This window comes from Callospermophilus lateralis, chromosome 8 (genome assembly GCF_048772815.1).
Source record: "Callospermophilus lateralis isolate mCalLat2 chromosome 8, mCalLat2.hap1, whole genome shotgun sequence".
NCBI lineage: Eukaryota > Metazoa > Chordata > Mammalia > Rodentia > Sciuridae > Callospermophilus > Callospermophilus lateralis.
This window is the reverse complement of record NC_135312.1, coordinates 35,909,402-35,931,480: the sequence shown is the minus strand read 5'-3', so window position 1 is coordinate 35,931,480 and position 22,079 is coordinate 35,909,402. Positions and strand designations below refer to the sequence as shown.

The 22,079-nt window shown below is 33.7% G+C and overlaps 1 protein-coding gene across 3 annotated transcripts in view; it reads left to right on the top strand.

The window, feature by feature from the left end:
- Positions 1-22,079, top strand: part of Gabra2 (gamma-aminobutyric acid type A receptor subunit alpha2) — a 126,636-nt gene that overhangs the window by 58,406 nt on the left and 46,151 nt on the right. For 2 of the 3 annotated variants that reach the window (XM_076864133.1, XM_076864132.1), the window contains exons 4-6: positions 14,222-14,442; positions 16,359-16,441; positions 20,915-21,058. In XM_076864133.1, the coding sequence (XP_076720248.1) occupies positions 14,222-14,442; positions 16,359-16,441; positions 20,915-21,058 (448 nt within the window). The remainder of the gene's footprint in view (positions 1-14,221; positions 14,443-16,358; positions 16,442-20,914; positions 21,059-22,079) is intronic. The other variant, XM_076864134.1, reaches the window with a different exon arrangement.

Sequence of the window (22,079 nt, the reverse complement as noted above, 5' to 3'; positions counted from 1 at the left end):
GATTTTCATTATGACCAAAAGAATTGCTTTTAATCTTGATTACACTTTTTCAGGAAAGTAAGATAAATAATAAGGAAAAGTTTGAATTGGTTCAGTATACACTGTTGCCTGTGACAATCTAAATAGAAAGATGATCCTGATGGGAAGTGAAATCACACCTGTATTATTACTTACAAGTGAGAGAGAATATGGAGATATATAACTAATAATGTCTTATAGAAGCAAGTTGTTAATGAGGAATAAAAAAGGATACATTTAAGCTCACTTCTAATTGCTTAGTTGATACATACTTATTTCTGTGCAGTGTACTCTCACTTCTGTGCACTTTTATTTCTGTTCAGTAGCAAAATCTACACCCCTAACTTCTCCTGTTCAGGTCAGTGATGCAAATTTGTTGTGGCAGTAGCCTGAGAGGAAAAAGCAGCATAGCAAAAAGAATTAAGAAACAAAGGAACACACGCACGCGCGCGTACACACACGGATATTTCAGAATCATTAAGGAGTGTAATTGTCCAAAGAAAGTTGTAGATCTAAATTATAATTAACGATTCTAATTACAGTGTCTGCAATTAAGTTAAAAATCTTTTATTTTAACATTTTAAAAATTCATGAGTAAGAAGGTAATTAAATGTTGGAATGCACTAGTAGCTGACAACTGACAAAGTTTATAGTAGGCGTCTGCATTATAGCAATTTCTAACTAACTCTTTTTTTTGTTTTTTTTTTCTTCTTCTGGTTTTTATATAGGATGTACTTTCCTATATTGGGGATTATTTTTACTGTATGTGCATATTCTTCAGGAGTAATTGGTACAGCAAGCAATTATTATACCTCAGCCGAAATGGTTGAGTGTTGCTAAGTGTTAGGGTTAGAGCATGAACAGTGGAAACTGCAAAGAAATATTGAAACTGCTGATCCAGGGTTTATTTTTAAGCTCTTAAGAAACAGGCAGTCAAGTAAGTGTGACTTTGGTTTATTGATTATATTGATTCACTAGGTTAATACTTTTCTTCCTCTGTAAACATAGAATTATCTCTTAGCATGCTCAGAAACCATTGGGATGTTGCATAATTCAGTAGTTAATATCATAGAGAGTTGGAGAATTATTAGATGTTAATATCTGGTTGAAAATTGATACTGGATTCATCTGTTACACTTTATCAGAGATCGTCATTTGTAAATGTCATCACTTAATGAAACATGCTACAAACATGGCCAACACTGTATGTGAGAAGTAAAGTAATAATGTTTACCCATTTTAAAATTAGCACATTGAAGTCTCTTACTGGATGGTTATTAGTATTTATGGAAGGTTAGGAATTAGACTTAAAGGACATTCATTCACTCAGCAAATATTAGAAAATTTTAAAAATATTTCTCAAAATGTAATTTATATACACCTGCATTGAAGTATGTATTAAATTGGATGTTTCTGGGATCATTATAAGATCTATGGACTTATAATTGCAAATTATGGGCATGATAGTCTGCATTTTAATCATTTAAGCATTGACTTTATTTTAAGTGAAGAAAAAATCTAGTATAAGATCGTTGGGGGATTAGGTGGAAGCTCGAGGGCATGTATAGATTTTTCTGCAATCCCATAATGTATAAACAAGCCAGAAAGTTGTTGTTGTTCATATAAGAGAGAATTATGGACTGGATCAGGGTAGAGGAACAGAAGACATAAAGACCCCAAATGATTTGAAAGATCTGTTTGTTGTTTATTGACAAAACTTGGTGATCTTTTGGTTACAAGGGTAGGTAGAAATACAGAATGAGGGCATGAGTGATTGGGCAGATGGTGGTACCATTCACATTGACATGGGATACAGAAGTAAAATATTTGTTTACTTTTGCTTTGCTGCCTAGGGGATGGATTTTTGGGTTCTTGGACATAATGAACGAAGATCTATTTAGTTAGAGTGTCAAGGTAGCAGAGTGGATCTGGAGTTCAGAAGAGGGGTTTCAAATGGTTGGAAGTCATTTGATGGTTGTTGAAACTTAAGTATACATTAAATTGTAGAAGGAAAGAGATTGGAGTAGAATTGGCCCTGTACTTTTGTAGATAGTCTAGAATGCCAGTATTTAAACAACATAAAAAATATTTAAAAGATTGCAGAGGACACTATGAGAGAGAAATAGTGAGAGTCTCACAAAATGAAGTGTGGCTTCCTTCATGGAACTAGACTGCACTTTTGATCCTTAACAAAAGTCAGAGACTGCCATACTTCATTCCTTATCACATGCGATGATGAGTACTAGTCCGATACTTGTATCACAGTTCTTTACCAAAATTGGATTCTGTACACTGAAGGTCATATGGCTCATTTGATAATGCATGAACCTGCAATATTTGCCCACAGTTAAACCTTGCCTGGGAAGTGGGGTAACAGTTTCAGGAAAGAGGCAGGTTAAAGAGTCTAACATTATTTATTACCTTTCTAGGGGAAAAAGGATTGTGGAGACCTAGCGCATCCATTCTTAGCTCTCTTGGTCTCCTAAGGACAGAGTAGAATTCCCTAAAACCCTTCCTGTACTTTGCATAAACTACATGAAAAACAACTATGATTTCTGGAAATAAAAGTTGCAGAAATTTTTCTTTTCTGGGTTGCAATTCTGGAGCCTGTCTCTTGGGTGAATAATGGATTTTATATTTTACTCTCATATATTGTCCAGGAGACATCACTCCATATAGATAGTTGACAGGCAGGGGAAAGGCTAAGATCCCATAGTTCCTCCACAGGAGGAGGAACAATCTCATCTTGGTTGCTGAAACACCAGGAAAGTGTGGTTTGGGAATGTCAATACAGGAGAGCATTGCAAAAGCAGGGAGAAAATAACCATGTCCTATATTATGGTAAAGCCAAGAAAAATGTTTAAATGTGTCAATAGATTAAGAACAAGGAGGTGTTTGCTGGTGGTGGTAAAAGCAACCAGATTGCAGTGGGTGGAGGCATGTGGGAGGTGAGGAAGTGGAGAAAGTGTGGAGGCAGCATTTTTAAGCAGCATGGTTGAGGAAAGGAGGGGAGACAGAGGGCAACAGTTATAAGGCATTATAACTCTCAATGAGGCTTTTATTTTTAAAGATTGCATTGAACTTCTCACTGTTCTCCAAACAGGCCATTATCCTTAACAGCTCTGGCCTTGTATGTGTTTTCCCGGTTGCTGTTGTACTTCCCTCCCTCCTTCACCAACTGGAGATCTTTTTTTGTATTCATGGCCAAGCTCAAATTTTATTTTCTCTAATGTCTTTTTAGGTGACTCCAAATAGTCAAACCTTCTTTTCCTAATGCTCCACTTCACAATGATTCTGCTTTTTATGACGTTGCACACTGGATTATAAAAATCTTTACATGTCTTTTTTGTTTTCCTGAGATCTGGTCTCCTAGAAGACATGACTATATTTGTCTATTTCAACAAGACTTTACACACACACACACACACACACACACACACACAGTCACAGTGTTGGGAGCTGAAATATCTAAGTATAACCAGGACTTGCCCTAAGGTTGTTCCTAGTATAGTGGGCGACAGCTAAGAAAAATCATTAATTTTAAAACAGTGTGATAAGTCCTTTATTGAAGCATATATGGATGAATATGGTAGCTGAGGGAATGTGGGCAGAAGATCTAGACATTGCAAAGATTTCTAGGGAAAAAAATAGATAGCTGAGGAGGACAAACAGTAAGGGCTTGCTAAGTTTGATGAAATATAAAAAAGTTCATAGATGCTCTCGGGAATATTGTGGGAGAGGGGGCTAGAAAAGTACTGAGAGTCCATGTATTAAGGGTGTTACAGCTAATTGCCCCTATAAGACATTCACATATGCACAAATAAAACTTTAAAACAGATTTTTTATCAGGTAATTTCTTGTTGCACAGCTTTTTTGACATATTCACATCCTTCAACTATAACTATTAAACCAAATGAAAACTTACTGTGAATAGTTTCATACATTACAAAGACACAGCATGCAAACACACACACATACACATACACACATATGACATTTCATACCTGTGAATGGAAGAATTAGGGTATTACATGCAAGTGGCTATTTGCCATTAAACACCTGAAAGCTTTTCTGCCAACTGTGTTTGCTGATGCCTTTTATCCCTGTGTCCCACTAAGGACATTGTTGCTGTGAATCCTTGTTATTATGTTTAATTTCTGATGGCTTTCCTCATGTGTTCACCGATGAGGAAGGTGGTCATGGCCCTTGTTCTCAGTGTGGAGTAGAAGTTGGCCAGAAGTAGGGAGCTATTAGAGAAGAGTGATTCCAGCACAGATTGGTGAGCGGTGAGTATGCATATCATATTGCTATATTGGAGAGAGAGAGAGAGAGAGAGAGAGAGAGAGAGAGAGAGAGAGAGAGAGAGAGAGAGAGATTGAGATAGGGCTGGAGAGTTACGTTCATGTAGGTCCTTGGAGACAGTGGAAGTGTTTGTACTTTATTCCAAAGGCTTTAGAAATTCAACTTGACCAAATTTAACCACACTGTTATTTGGAAAGACCTTTCCCACATCACGACAATATCCTAGTGTTTTCCACAGCTCATAAAGTGTACAGACCAGTACATGCTATGCACCACTCCCTTCAGTCCTGTACACCTTCTCACCTTTTCCCAGCCTGATTTACAGCCGAGGGATGTACCATGTGGGCTGGGCAGTGATCTACTCCTCCTTTCCTTTTTGTGTTCTCCAGAGTCAAGGCAAGGATGAGGGAGATTAGAAAAACGGGTCAAATATCCCTTTACTTATCTGGTTTGGTTAGTAAATCTCTCTCAACAATCAGGGCCACTTGTATTGTAGATAAATGGTTTAGAGATGCTGTCCCTTCATAGGGCACACTTATGTTTCCTTTGGGGGATCTTATTATGTAGTCATTCATAACATGGCTACCTTGTCCTCTGTTGGTGTTCTCTTGTGGCATCCTACTCAGCTGCTGCCCTGCACCCTACTTTGTGACTATTAGCTGTTGGATGTCCCTATTTTGTTGTGCTACACTTTTGTTAGATATGAGAGGAGGGAGGAGGATCATTTGAAGGTGATTTATTTCAGGCTACCTTCTTTGATGTCCATATTGTTTCTAAAACCTTTACATATGTTACCTTATCTCTTCCTTATAAGAATGCTAGCAGGTAGGTTTTATTTTTTTTCACCATTTTTTAAAATAAGTCAGTTGACATAAAGAGAGATTAAATAACCTGCTCAAGGTCAGGTGCCCTGATGTACCTAATGTAAGAGACTGCTCTTGCATCAATTTCATATAAATTAATTTATTAGCATTTTATCCTTTGCTCTTGTATGTAAGTTAGTTTTTAATTATGAAAAGTTTTTTCTTAATGCATATATTTAAGGTGTACAACATGATGCTTTGGTATAATTATACCTGGTGGAGTAGTTATTATAGTCAAGAAAATGAACATATACAATAACTCAAATAGTTAATTTTTACCTTTTTATTTTTTCCTTCTCTCTTTTCCTTCCTTCCTTCCTTCTTTCCTTCCTTCCTTCCTTCCTTTCTTCTTTCTTTCATAGTAAGATCACCTAAAATCTATTCTCTTATGTAACTTCATAACAGCAAAACATTAGAACTACAGTCCTCATGTACTACCTTCTATCTCTAGACATATTTATTCTACTTATCTCCAACTTTTTATCCTTTGTCTTGTAGCCTCTCTCTCACTGCCTGTAGTTACAGTTTCATTTCCTGTTTCCATGTACTAGTTTTTTTTTTCTTTTTATAAAGATTCCCTATATAGGTGAGATCATGCACTACTTTTCTTTCCAAGTCTGGCTTATTTCACTTAGTGTAGTGTCCTCCAGATTTATCCAGGTTGTCACAAATGGCAGTATTCCACATGTATACACACACACACACACATATATATATATATACACACACATACATATACACAATTTTATATTTTATACATACATATATGTAAACAATTTTTTTTATTCATTCATCTATCAATGAAAACTTAAGTCGTTTCTGTGTCTTGGCTACTGTATGCTGCAGTGAACATGGAGTACAAATGTCTCTCTGAGGTGCTGAATTTGTTTCAGTGGATTCCCAGCAGAATTATTGCTGGAACATGTGATAGGTCTGTCTTTATTTTTATTTTTTGGGAACCTCCATACTATTTTCCACAATGGCTGCAATGATTTTCATTCTCCCTACAGTGTATGAGTGTTTCCTTTAACCCATATCCTTGCCAACAGTCTTTTTTTATAATAGCCATCTTAATAGATATGTGATTATTATCTCTTTGTAGTTTTAATATGTACTTTCTGATGAATAGTGGCAGTGAGAAGCTTTTCATATGCCTTTAGGCCATTTTAGGTTATATTTGGAAAACTGTCTATTCAGTTACTTTACCTTTTTTTTTAACATTTGTTTGATTTTTGCTATTGAGTTGTGTTTCTCCTAATTCATAGGCTGTCTTCATTGTGTTGATTGTTTCCTTTGCTGTGCAAAAGGTTCAGTTTGATGTAGTCTGAATTGTTTAATTTTGCTTTCATTATCTAGGTTATTGGTAATTGGGTACATGAGTATTTGGTATACAAAAAAGAAAAAAAATATTGCCAAGACCAATGTTGAGAAACTTTTCCTCTAATTTTCCTCTAGGAATAGAGTTTCAGGACTTTTTGGAGGTCCTCAATCCATTTTGTGTTGATTTTTGCATATGATGGAAGAAAAAGGTCCAATTTCAATTTTTTTTTTTTTTTGCATGTGAATATCCAGTTTTTCCAGTTCCACTAATTGAAGAGTATACTTGTAAGGGATTCTAAAATTCCAGTCTCAATCCTGCAACTTAATTCTTTTTGTAATCTTTCATTACCCATGATTAGTATCCATTTATTCATCTATGACAGAAGGTAATTTTACTTTTGTGTCCTGCCTTTAGAGGTTGTTTCTTTGATATAGTATAGTGAAAAGATCCTGATGTTTGCAAGCACAGGGTTTAAGTTTAAATTTGGCTTTTTTTAAAAAAAATTAATATTGCTTTGGAATTCTTGCCTGTGAAGTGGAAATAATTTTGCATGTTTAATAAAGTTGATATAAATTTTAAATAGCATAAATTAATCAAAATGAATTGCTATGTTGCATATAATAATTAATTATTTTGAATACTTTTATTAAATATATTTTAGTAACATGCTATTAGAATCTGAATCTTTAGTATCAATTTCTAATTTACTAGTGAAATTTGCCTGGCCACTAATTTCATAGGGAAAGCCCAAATATGTAGTAAATGTGTTGTTTCATGATTTCTGTTTGTGTGAGCCTCTTTGAATATTAGGGCTTTATGATTTTGTACTAATTGGTTTCATTGGCGTTCTGCTGATCTGTTGTTCTTAAGTGCCCCACTTCTTTGCAATTTTTGCAACACTAATACTATGCTAAATGTGTTGTCTAGCTCCCTTTAAGTGCCAAATGAAGTCTTTGAGGTTTACTATTCTTGTATATTCCAAGGGTGTTGTTTACTTAATTGCTGCATACCTGCTTTATGAACCACATTTTTCTTCATTATAGAAGAAGCACACAGATTGGAATTTACTCAGGGGAGACTAGCCTTTATTAGCAAAAGGGGAATAATAAAATACATTTTGGAGCTTTTAAATACATGTAGTAAATCAAAGTAAATAAGGAATCACTCCAAGATCAGTCCTGCAATTTGGTTGTATTTTAGGAAGTAAATATAATTCTTCAGAAATTGGCTATATGTATTGACTTCTAATTAATGAAAACAGGCACTAAAGAATATGCTGTCTACACTAAGTAAATATGTCCTTGAAATCATATTTATTTACCAGGATATGAAAAAGAGACTTAATGATTTGCTTGTTTGCAGGAAAAATTATGGAAACAACACTGAGGGATTTTACTGTATAAATGTAGATTTTTTTTTTTTTTTTTTTTGGTGGTGGTGAAACCACTGGACTTGAAAATGCATACCTTGTTTGGGTTGTGCTCCTACTGATCTTGGAAACAGGAAATTTACTGCATTTATCTATGACCACATCTATCAAAGAAGAAGTTGTATTAAATTTCCTATAAGAAATTTTTCAAATCTTGAATATGGATCTTTCAACTCTTTGGTTTCATCCATCAATCATTCTTTTTTCTCTTGTATGTACTCTGTAGGAGAAAGGTATGCAAATATGTCCTTATTTTTTTGATGTTATTGTTTCTTACTAAATTTATACTTAAGTTGTCTTTGTATTCCATGACAAATTATGTAATTAATGTTATTATTTATTTATTTTAGAGTCTCCATTTATAAAAAAAATTGCTGTATTGTACTTTTTGGTAATTTTCTAATAAAGCACAAATCAAGTCATTATTGTATTAGCATATACTTGTAGAAAACCTAAAGTTAATTTTAAGGAAACTTCAAGAATATTCCTTTCAAATACTGAGAAAAAGTATTTTAAATCTCACCTCAACTTTTATAATATTTTGTAATTAATTTACTTAAATGTGCTTTCTTATTTTTAAGCATTTTCCTAAAATATTTTGTGATATAAAACAATTCAAATATCTGATTATAAATTCATATTATTTTATACTTGTTATAATGACTGTGATAACTGAAATATTGGGGAATTCAAATTTAAGATGCACATTTTTGCCAATGGTTACTGAATTGTGATTCTCATTTTTTTTTAGACATTCACCAATCTTAGATATTTGTCTTCATGTTCTGTATGTTTAGCTTTTTAAAATGCCTTGCTATTTGCAATAACAACATAGTATCATTATCAAATACTTAAAATTAATATTATATGTATTATAATAGATGCAAAACCCTAATTTAATAGTGTCATTTCAAATTTGGTTTTATAGAAATTTTTAGTGTTGATTAGTTCATCATTCTTCATGTGGCTAATGAAGACCCACATTGGGCATAGATGTGCTCTTTCTCTTGTTTTCTACTCATGCTGTGTAATTATTTTATTCCATGGCGTCTTCATAGTAATGTTCTGAAGCCTTTTTCCCATTTTAATTAGAGTTAATCTAATCCCAAGCAATAGTCACAGTCCATTGAGAGCAAATGAATGAAGTATCACTCAATCATTCCAGTTTTGCCCCCACATTCCATAGGATTCCTTAAAGTCTGACCTGAATTTACTTGTAAACAGAGTGAGAATGCTAATATCATGTTATTTTATCAAATATATAATATATTGTATGTTATCATTTTGCAAAGCTTCATTTACTTCTATTTAGAAAAAATGCTTATAAAATTAAAATTCTAATTGTTTCTTCCTACACTTAATGAGTGTACATATCCATTTGTGAACCACTGATCTAAACTGATTATCCTGCTCCTTCATAAAATCTTGCTCTTCATATTGGTATAATGTAGTTTATTATATTTACTAATTTATAACCTGCTTGCCTCCATATTATTAGACTCATGGGATTTTCATTGAAGTTTCAGAGGTTCTCAGACCTACCAACATCTTAGTTTTCTCTAACAGAGGCCTGGTGTGCTAAGTTGCCAACATGGAATTCTGGCTCTAAGAACAACTCAGGAAGGAAAGTTTTTTTTGTTTTGTTTTTGGCTCATGGTTTCCAAAGTTCAATCCATGTTTGACTGGCTCCAAGACAAAAAACATCATGGCAAAGATAAACTTCTCAGCTTATGGCAGTTTAGGAGAGAGATGGGTGGAGTGAGAGGGGGATAAGATAAACCTAAGATAAACCCTTCCAGGGCACATCCCCAGTGATCTACTTCCTCCAACTAGATCCCACTTTGCACTAGTCCATCCTGCTCTCAGTGGATTGATTAATCTGTCAAATGATTGAGCATGGATCCATGATGAAATCAGAACCCCTGTGATCCAATTATTGCCTTAAAGTCCCACCTCTGAACCTTACTGTATTGATAACCATTCTTTCAACACATGAACTTTCGGGAATTTTGCATATCTAGACCCTAAGAACTCTGTAATGTCTCCCTCTGTGGGTGGGGTCACCTCCTATACTATCTGTCAACCAGTTCAGACATGTTAGATAGATACTCTAGCCAATGAGATAGTAAGAAATATTTCACATGCAATTCCCTGAAACTGGCTTTATTCTTTTGTACTCCTGCCACTGATATTAGAAAGACAAGCTAAGGGTAGTTCAGTGGTCCCTGGAGGAGAAAAGAAACACTGAGTCAAGCTCAATTGTCCAGGTAGCCCAAATCAGCCAATAGCCTTCTATTCCACAGATGCATGAACAAATCCAGTCAAGATCAAACAGAGTCCAGGTCAGATCTATCAATATTAGCCTCATGTCTTCTGGGCTCATAATGAATACTTGTTATAATGACTATATATAGGGGAATTCAAATTTAAGGTACTGAATTTTCTTTTTATCACAGAGCAACATCTAACTGATATTAGCTGGTTTCTATATTTTTATTGCTTGAACTCTCCAATCTGTCTTATTGGGATTTACAAATTTAGGAAAGGGAGAGAGTACTTTACCAACTGCAACCTGTGCTCTCTTTGCTCCTGCACTCATTGCATTCTGGCCTCTATACTCTCCAGTCCTAAGCTTTCGTCATCTTTCTGCAGTCTTTGTCACTGATGATCTTCCAAAATTTTCTTTGAATTTAATATGTTTCCTATAATTTGTGTGTATGCTCCATGTTTCATTTTATTGTTATTCCTTAATTTTCTTGAATCCTCCTCTTATTTATTTTCATCCTATAACTATGCAGAATATAAATATTATCTCTTCTATTTCCATCATTTTAATTGTCATCACTAAATAATGTAGACTGAGAATATGGAATACACTTGGAAATAATGAAAAAAAACAAACCCTCACAGTTCACAATGTCTCCAAGAGTAGAAAAAGAAAAGCCATATGGAAATTATTAAATACCTTCAACTGAATAATATTGAAAATATTATTAATTCAAACTTTTATGATTTTGTAATCATGATTTTGGCATTGATTTTGGAATAGAAAAAAATGTAAAAAAAATAGAAACCAGAAGCAGATTATGATATTTAGTATATTGATATGATAATTCATACTGAGTTATGTGTTCCTTCAGGAATGTTTATATATGGAATATATAAAGTATTTCCTTAACTCTATAAGAAAAAGACAGACACTTTCAAAGTAAAGTGAGTAAATGAAATGAACAGACAATTCATAAAAGAGAAAAGTAGAATTTTTAATGAACATGAAAGTGTATTAAATTTCATAGCAGAGAAAAGCACATGATAACACCAGGAACTTTTACACTGAGCATATGGTTGAGTGGAAATAGTCTTTATCAAGTTATAGAGAAACAAAGCTTTTACATTGTTATTGAAAATATAAATCTACCTACCTCCAAGGATTTCAATTTGATAACATCTAGTTACTTTAAAGGTGCATGTATAATAAACTTCAGCAATTCCACTAGTAGATTTAGTGTAGGACAGTGGTCAGCCTTGTTGCTGCTTGAACTCTGATTTTCCTTACTGGCATTTGCAAATTCAGCAATAAGGAGAGTACTTTACTCTTCATCCACTTGCACCCAGTTTGCTCCTCAACACATTACATTCTGGCTTGTGCACAACTCTGGTTCTGAGCTTTCAATAGCCTTCAGCATTCTTGACTTTGTCAGTTGGTTATTTTTTAAACAGTTTTATTGGAACGTGGCCATGCTGACTCACTGCGGACCTGTTGTCTGGTTGCTTTCACACTAGAAAAGCAGAATTGAATAGTTGTGATACTGACCACAGGCCCACAGATTCTAAAGCATTTATTAACTAGCTACTTATGGAAAAAGGTTGCTGCTCTTGTCTAGAGTGAGTCTACTACCTTTGTACTAGAATTGTTGAAGGGGAATATTCACAGCAATATTCCTTTTGACAGTGAAAAGCTGGAAACAGAGGAAATATTGAAAGACAAGGAAAACACAACTCTCTAGTGAGATAGCCTTCCAATACAATGTTATATACAATGAAACTGAAGCCAAGGGCTGGATATGTTGCAATAAATAAGCCTTAACAAAAAAACAGAAAAATAGCAAATATCAGAAAAATCGACACAGTATGATACCATTTAATAAATGCTTACATGTGACACTTAGTACATTTATTTATATTGTAAATTTGTAAGTATAAGTATGGGAATGGTATACACCAAATTCAAGATAATTCTTTCTTCAGGGAGTAGGGGGGAAGGAATAGAGGAAGGAGGGTTCCAGAATTTGTGATATTTCAATTAGGTGATGGTTGCAAGCTTTGTGTAATAATCTTTATGTTCTTTTATGTTTCTGAAACATACATACATATATATAAAATAAGTACAAAGTCCATCCCCCTCCACTTACTCCAGGTGAAGCAATGGGGGTGTTATTGTGAGTAGAGTTCCCAGTGCAGGCAGGTGGAGGGCTTGCTGTATTGAAGGAATGACAAGCAGCAAGGACTGTTGAAGTTGGCCAGAGGGTAACATGTGTTTGCCTAGTGGGAGTGTAATTAAAAGGTACAGATAACGTCAATAGATTGACAGGGTTCACTTGGGACACTGTGAGGATTCAAAGATGGATATTGCTCCTGAAAACAAGTTTTAGAAAAAGATTGCCTGAAACTTTTCTGTTTGAAAACTTCAAGAATGTCCTATGTGGTAGATCTCCCGGAAATGATTGCCACATCAGTAGCTTCAGAAACAGATAAAACTTACTCTACTTTTACAGAAATAGCAAAATTGAATTTCAGGTTTTATAAATAGTTTTAAAACATCTTCAGCTTGCCTGGAAAAAATAACACCACTTATATTTAGTTTAGGCTAAAATTTGAGGGACCCTGTTGAAAAGAAATACTTGAATAAATACTTCTAGTACAAAGCATTATTTTTTCATCTTTTTCTTCTTCTTTTGCTTCCATTTACATGGAATTAAACATTAAAAAGTAAATAAGCGTACCATGGAGAGAGGTTAGATTGGATTATTAAATTTTCCTTCAGGATTAAGGGCATAACCCAGAGCCACTGTTCATCTCCTACTCATTATTTGGGGTTGATGCTTTGCTTTTATCATCACCCATTCAAATTTTGATGAATCATTGAAAATTATCACCTGATTCAAATTTCTGTAAATGATATGATGTTTTCATCATATGGCTCTTTTAAAACAAATCAGTTCAGGGAAATTCTCAATTTCTAGGATATTTATTTCCAAATATGTGATGACTGGTTTTGTGCTCAAAGTATAGTTTGGGAATTTCCAATCTCAGGTGTGTAATTGAACATTTTAATTATTTAAAATGTAAATGTACAAACATACATTGGCAAAAATTTTAACATCCAATAGATTGTTAGTGTCAATCACAATTGTGAATTGTGTATTTCATCTATCATACATACATTCTCTTAAGAAAGTGGGAGGAAAAGAAAGCATTAGGAAAGAAAAGAGGAAGAGAGAGAGAGGTTCATCTAAATTAAAGGACTAGGGAATGATAATAGAGAAATTGATCACTAGCTAGTCTCAATGAATATTTGAAAGTACATTTTAACCTGAGAATATCTACTACAAAATATTCATATTTCGGGGTCCAGTAACTTGGTAAAGTACTTGCGTTAAAACTAATTTCACAAATAAACTTTATTGAAATCATTCCCTATCACATTCTTGTTAACAATATAATATCCCACTATATTTTATTACCTATGAAATATGGTATTCTACAGTTCCTTTGGCAACAGGAAATGATGACTCACACAGTTCTGACAGTATGCTTAAAAGTCATTTCTTTCCCTTTCTCTTTCTCCCCCTTCCTCCTTTCTTCTTATTTATTCATTTTTTCTCCTAGAAGTCTACCTGCCCATTTTTTCCTTGAGCTAACCTAATTAAAACATCCTAACCAGACCCTGCCCAAGCATATGCCTTCTCCAAGAAGTTTTAAACTATTAGATGCAGTAAAGCAGTTTGTCTGAGAAGTTGTTCAACTGAAAGAGGCCAGACACAGTTATTTTTTTTCTTTTCTTTTCAAATGACTATGTAGCTAAGTATATAAATACATATATTTTATCCCATTCTAACTGGCAACAATTATTGACAAGCTAAAGGTGTAATCCTTTGGAGGTAAAATTTACTTCTCTCACCATAGCTCTCTGTGAACTATTTAGAACATTATTTTGGTTGAAATTTTGTAGGGTCCTGTTGTATCTAAAATTTTGTTGTTTTCAAAGAATGGTATTTTGTATTTCAGGAATACACTATAGATGTTTTCTTTCGACAAAAATGGAAAGATGAACGGTTGAAATTTAAAGGACCTATGAATATCCTTCGACTTAACAATTTAATGGCTAGCAAAATTTGGACTCCAGATACCTTCTTTCACAATGGCAAAAAGTCAGTAGCTCATAATATGACAATGCCAAATAAACTGCTTCGAATTCAGGATGACGGGACTCTACTGTACACAATGAGGTATGTTTCTAGGCTTGATGTGGCATATAATACTGAAAAGTCTATACATCAAACCCCTAGGCAATGCAGCTGTCAGATATTAGCAAAAGTTGAACATTTTCCTAACAGATTATTGAAGTACCCATAATATGCTTTGTACATGGTTGGATATGTAAAAAATGCAAAAAATAGTATTTACAAATTCAGTTTTAATCACAATATTTTCAAGCTTAAGACTGCCTTAGTTATTGAGGGTTTATTTTTTTGGTTATTAATTCTTCACACTGCATTTTAACCAAGTATGGTTTTAATACCTTGACTTTAATTTTGTTTATACCAGTATGTAATTTCATTTTCTTATTCCATCAGCTATCCCATATTTATATTCCATCAAGTTTAAGTGATTTTTCAAGCATAATTTTACTTAGTTTAATATTTTGGTTCCCCCTTACGAAGTTTCCCTAGGAAAAAAATTTTGAGAGTTCTTGATTACTAAGGCTTATAAGTATATTGAATACCATAAGCATATATACTAGATTGGACCATGTGAAATTGCCATTTTATAATCAAAACATGTCATACAGCATCAATTTCATATGGTACAACTTTAAAGAAATTATCCAAAGATATACAGTTGTATTCTTACAACTATTCCATTTTAACTATTCTCATGGATATTTTACATAAGTTAGTTGTATTATGAAAGAAAGAAAAAAGTAACAAGTAAAATGATGCAGAATGAAAAGTTAATGTTTAAAGATTTAAAGACTGGATAATTGTTAATATTGTGAATACAGATATTTGTATTCCATGCATTTATTGAGTTACTCATTTCACATGCAAAGCAAGTGCTCAATTTCAGTTGTGAAAGTTATTTAAGAAGGGCAGTAATACAGCCCTGTACTATTTCTGATCTGGAAAGAAACCACTTCTGAGGACTCATTACTAGATGGCCATTACCTAGAATGGAACTGTTGGCTATTCTTTCTGCCTCTCTCACTGAATCTACAATTATCTTCAGATGCAGTACTCCTGCTGATTTTACAATTTGGTCACTCATTCTTATGGATTAAAGTAATGATTAGAAATTTGGTATTTAAGCAAGATATATGCACAGAACATATAAAAGTTTACAAAATATTGCATGGGGCTGTATTTAAGTACTCTCTTAGAAATATATATCATGTATAAATCGTTGGTCACATTTGCTCTGCCCAATTAAAACAGATCATTCTATGAGTTCCTTTTAGAGCTTACTTTACTCATTTTACCATTCTGTGCAATGGAGTAATTGAAAGCTTTCTTTATAAAAAAAATCCTACAATTATTCTTTATCATGATATTTATCATATTTAAATATAGAAAAATATGTTTAACTTTCACAATTTGTGAGCATAATGTAGACATTTATTTAGTATCAACAAGATATCCTAAGAGATGCATATATTTACATCTTTATATCTATGTACACAATTGGCATATTTGGAAGGGAGTTCCTCTCAACCAATATTGAGCTCTTATATTTGCTGCAGTTGTTGATGAGATGATGGGAAAAACGGCATTCATTTTATGATGGCATTTTAAATATTTGTTAAGATTTTAAATATTAATAGTAAAGTTAATGGGGAAACAGCCCTTCAAAAATGCATATAGAATTTCTTTGCTTCATAACAAACTACTGAGTCGAAAGTGACAGTGTAAAGTATGACTTTAATAACCTTTATTGTTATTTTGTTCATATTTTGTATATACCAGTGTCTCCTGAGGGAACTCCTAAATGTGAAAGAAAAAAATGTATTTAAATGTGAAGTAGCCTAACATGATGCTGTAATGAAAGTCCTACCTCATCATTAACTCTATTGACAACAGTGACTTTTCGAGTGATTTTTCTTGACTTGCCAATTTACTTAAACAAAGAGTGGAATTTTGACTTTTAGGCTTACAGTTCAAGCTGAATGTCCAATGCACTTGGAGGATTTTCCAATGGATGCTCATTCATGTCCTCTGAAATTTGGCAGCTGTAAGTACAAGGATGAAAATATATGCTTTGGGTCAATAATATCAGTAATAGTCAGCAGTGTTGCTGAGTTGTGTAGTTTCCTCTCAGATTAAGAAATGCTCACTATTTGCCCAATAAGATGCTCTAATAAAAGACATGCTGGTTCCCCTTGAAGAACTAATTGGCTAGCCCTTGGTACTCTCAATAATTTTAATCCTGGTGCTTAAATGGTCACTTCTTTTAATGCTGATAAGGAACATCGTGTGTGTTTTACATGTGTAAAATTAGACCGGGAGCTCCTTTAAGGTGAGGGCTGTAGTTAATTTCTTTTCCAGTGCTAGAATATTTTTTTTTAAATGCAAAATAAATGTCTTTTTTCATCAACTAAGAATGAATTGCAAAAGATAGATTCTATTTATTTGTCATCAGCCTGCTGCAAAGGACAGTCACAGGAACAGGGTCTGTGTAATTGTCTTTTACTGTCTAAATAATGGAAGGGATATTTTTCCTTAAAATAAATGTAAAGATAATGTAGATGGATTGCTACACAGGCACCTTCTGTACTTAGAACATTTCAAAAAAGGCTCTGTGCCTTTGGCTATTCTTTAGGTCCCTGGGTTATATCTTGTATGTCAAGCTGAAGCATGCACACTCCCGGAATAATGGAAAAGGGGGAAGGTCAAATCCCCCTCCTAGGCTCACATGACACTCCAGGCAGATTCAAATTAAACTCATGAACCCAGCTAAGCAGCTTCTCCCTTGTGTGAGCACGTCCTCTTCTCTGATCTTTTTAGAAGCTGTGCTTTTTCTGGAACCCCCATCTTTGTCCATTCATTTTAAACACTTTTAGGCTCTTTTTTTTCCTCTGCTGAATACAAAAAGACAATTCTCTCACCTGACTAAAACTTTGTATGACCAAAGAGTGTACCTTCTCTTCACAGACAGTGGCCAGTTAAAGAAAGGGGGAAGAATGATGGCTAAAATGAATGCAAAACCCCCTAATAATTTTGAAGACCCTAGTTTCATGGAGTGAGAAGTTCAGTCTTGTTTGTTCTGAACATTTTTACAAAAGGTGTCTGTTCTCAATTTTCTTTGAGAATCTCCTCTTTGTCAGACTACAAGTGTTTCTTTATTGTCATGGAAACCATCACTTCAACTCTGGCATTTCTTCCAACTTTATTTAAGATAGTCAATCATGTTATACAATGTAAACATGATGCTGAGAAAACCACAGCAGATGCAGAGGGGAATAACTCATCTGCATTGCATAAGAGACATTAAACAGAAATTTGAAAAGCCTTCATACCAAAGAAAGAATTTATCCAAGAGCCTGTAATGATATAAGGAAAGGCATGTTTCAGTCAATAGAGTATTGGAATTTTGACATCAAATATAAATGATGTGATGTCTCAGTACTTAAAAGGAGATAAATTTGCTCAAAAATATTTTATGTGAACTTTATACATTGCAGATACAGAGTAGTGGAATATTGCATGCTTGAGATTATAGTTTTCTGTATCCAGAAAGTCTATGGTCAATGCACAAAAGTTTTGTTAAGCATTGCCTGTTTAAATAGTTATTATTCATTTTGTTTTCTTCACATTTATATGCTGACTTGTTGAATAAAAATTTGCATATTCTCTTATTTATCTTTCTATGGTAGATTTTTGATCCATAGGTGTTAAAAGTATGGACACCAGTGTGGAATAATAGACCAACTAGCCAAGCCAAACCTTAACATGTTGACACAGCAAAATTTGGCAGAAGCAGCTATGACTTTTCCCCTAGACATTGATTCCATGCTTACTTACAAGTCCTTACCACCTACAAAAATGATTGAATTTCTGGGACTTTGTTGTTGTCCTCAAATAAAAGAAGCATCTTTTCTACAAGTGTACAATTTTAAATTCAGTTGTGCTTGGTTTATACCTGTTGTCTCACATCTTTGTATTCTTCTTTGTTTCCCTGGATTTAAAACTTCCTAAACAGAAGTCTAGGATTATTCTGTGTATTAGCCAAAAATGCATTGTAAATCCTCTTTTAGGATAAAATTTACTAGATAAAAGTGATTTGGGAGTATTTTGCTTGGTTACCAAATATTAACAGTCAGTATGCATTTGTATAGTGCACCAACATGACTCAAACATGGATTTTTTAAAAACAAAATTAAATAAAATTATTTACAGGCAGCCTAGGGTAGTGGTGGGATTTATAGTGAATTTTGCTAAACAAAGTATCCTTCTCTCCATTTTTGCTTAATTGAGAAGCATCATGTTGGCCTCCCAGTTTAGGTGTATGTTAGAGTACCAGGACAGCCTCTCCAGTCTGCATTGTCTAATTTTCTGTTACATGTTTTCTCATCAAACCCCAAATCTAAAAAATAAAATGCAGTAGATTCCTGTTGAACTAATGCAATGCAGTGACTTCATTTGTAAAAAATAGATGCAGGATCAGTCATTTTCTGCAAAAGAGTCAGGCTCTTCTCGAGATCTGCATCTTTTATAACATAATTAAAATATTGATTTCAGTCAACATTAAACTAACATTAACAAGCTATAATCTATTTATAGACATGAATCAGAATCTCTGCCATGAGTGTCTCACAAATTTTTAGGAATGAAATCACTTTTATAGGCTTTTGTTTCTCTTATATATCTAAAAGTAACCCTAAAATTCAAAAGTTATACAATTGTATTTACTTTTAAAAACTTCATAATTTATTAAGATTTTCAACTACAGAATATGATTCTCTAATATATAAGTGACAAAGGCAGTGTATCTTCTTAATCTGTTGATTTGGTGATATTTGAAGAGAGGGACAATAATGTGTATTTATGGAAGAAAGATAACAAGCCACATTATGATCTGCAAATGGGCTACTTACTGCAATACTAAGTTATTACATGATTTTTTTTATCAGTAAAATCATCAGTGATTAATTAATTGAAATTAATTATTAAGAAATTTAGACTTTAAAATAACAAGAATTCATTAATCTACAATATTACATATTTATCTGAGTTAAAAATGCAGAAATACATATCTTTATTTATTATAATCCTATTTCAAACATTTTCACATAATTTAATTGTAGATGTAGATGAATGAATGTGTAATGAAAACAGTATTTTGCTGATATTAATATTTAGAAACAACATTCAGAAAACCAGAGAATATTGAAATATGTCATGAAAAGGCCGCATAATAAATAAGACACAGACTCATAAATATTCACTGTATTATTACTTATGCTTAAATTGAAATTCATTTGTGATTATAGACCTCAAATAATGTTCAGCACCAGGACCATCCCAGCACAGTGGTATTAAGGGAAGTAACTTATACCTGTCAAAGAAATGCAGTTGTCAGTGTCCTGGCAGGCTGGAGGCAGAGGTATTGCCCAAGACAACTGGTCCTTTTCCTCCCCAGCTAAAAATTTGACTGTGATGCTGAATTTTATTCAAGAACCAGAAATAACTAATATTTCTAAGCATTTACATGAGCAAAATTTATAGAAGTTCTTCCAAAAGTCATTGTTAGAGCAGAAATTATGGTTGTTCAATTGTGGAGAAACTGCCTGCAAGGAGAGGTCAGCTGTTCTCTAACAGAATACACATGAGTGAGGAAATGCCAGTGCACAAGGCTAAGAACAGCTCTGTCACCCGTACTCCAGCTCTGGAGTCATCTCACTTCTGCAAGTTCTGCATCCTAGGCCTAAGAAATCATATAGGCCTACCTTGTCTCTGTTTTATCTCTTTCTCTGAATTCATAGGTTAACTGGGATGCTATAAAATTGTAGTCTAGTGACATCTGTGTGTATTAATTAATTTTAAAACAAATGTTTTTAAAAAGAGTTTGCCGATGTTTGAACTATATAGAGTTCTGATTTACTTTACATGTCTTGCAATTAGTTTTCAGTCTTCAATGAAATGCATTGTAATATTTTATTTTTTTTACACAAATGGAGCACAACTTTTCATTTCTCTGGTTGTACATGATGTAGAGTCACACCATTCCTGCAATGCATTTTCATTTGATAGCTAAGTCATTTGACTTAACTAAGTTGCTTTTATGTTCAGAAGACAGCATAATTTTGGATTATGATTTTTATTTCCTAAGTGGTTGCTATTTCTACTCCAGGAGATTTCTTTAATACAGTGTCTTCATCTGAATCCCTGGGACTAAGGGCAACAATATAACCATCTAAGAGCCTGGTGATTTTTGCAGACTTTTTGCAGAGAAGTTTGCTCTTCAGCTCTCACAATGGTTGCAATGATATTAATCTCAGGTTCTCATGATTGTTATGTTGGTCTGCTTCATACATTTCGTATGAAAATCATAAACTTCAAGGATCTGTTATTTCCATGAAATGTGACCTCTTTAAATATTATTGTAATAAAAAGTAATTCTATGAAATATATAACCTTTGACTTTTTCATTCTATTGGTGGTTCTTATTAAAGTGTTTAAGATTTTTTTTTCTGATTTCCAACAGATGCATATACAACTTCAGAGGTCACTTATATTTGGACTTACAATGCATCTGACTCAGTACAGGTTGCTCCTGATGGCTCCAGGTTAAATCAATATGATCTGCTGGGCCAATCAATTGGAAAGGAGACAATTAAATCCAGTACAGGTTAGTAAAATGAGTCTAAAGAAAAACTAATGTCTGCAAAAATTAATAGGTTAAAGTTATTGAAAATGAGTCAGATTACTTAAAAACTTTTGTTCTTGAGGTCCATGAACTATCATCTCAGATGGCTTAGAATCTTTTTAGACATTCAGAATCTTAGGCTACAGCTCTTTCTACATTAGGACCTTTATTTTCATTAGATTCCAAGGATATTCATGTGTGCATTAAAGTTTCAGAGACACTGGCCTAAAATATACTGCATATTCAAAAAGTGCCTGTCTTCTCAGATCAGTTTTAACATTTGTCTCCACATCTGTGACGACAACTTCCCTTCTTTTCTGATTCTTTTCCTTCTGTTCTGGATAATTTATGATTATTCAACTCTTGATTTATGGATAATTACTACTGGCCTGTGTGGAAAAGCTCATTCTCTCTCTAAGGGCCACCCTCATCTAAGAAAATAGCAGCTGTTTGGACTAATTAGCTTACATCTGGCAATAATTAAAACCCCGAGAAGAAGGGAAGGTAGATACAAGGATCACATAGAACTGACTGAAGCAAATTGGAGTAGACACACAGCACAGAGAAATCCAGAACGGGTGGTGGGGTTGGCAGTGGGAATCTGGGCCAGAAGACTAGTCTTAGGTATGAGGCCAGAGATCAACACTTTGAAGAGCCAGGGAGGATCAAATTAGATCTATTATAGCAGAAGCTGGAAGTGAGTACCACTGATAATAAGAAATCTGAACAAGTAAGATAATCCACTGGCAGAGAGCCTTTTCAATTCTGAATCCTGTTGGTCAGCAGGCATGACCCAAAGAAAAAACATGCAGTGCAAGTTTTTTGATAACTATGAAATTTGTCTTAAATGCTCTTGCAGGCTAATGAGGGATTTCAAGTTTGGTATAGTTTTCATGATATGTATGTGTTCATTTTATTTTTTAATCAGGGACTATTCTTTCTAACATCTTCTCCATTTTCAAAATGTTCCAACTATTGACTATTACAGTTCCTTAAGCTACTT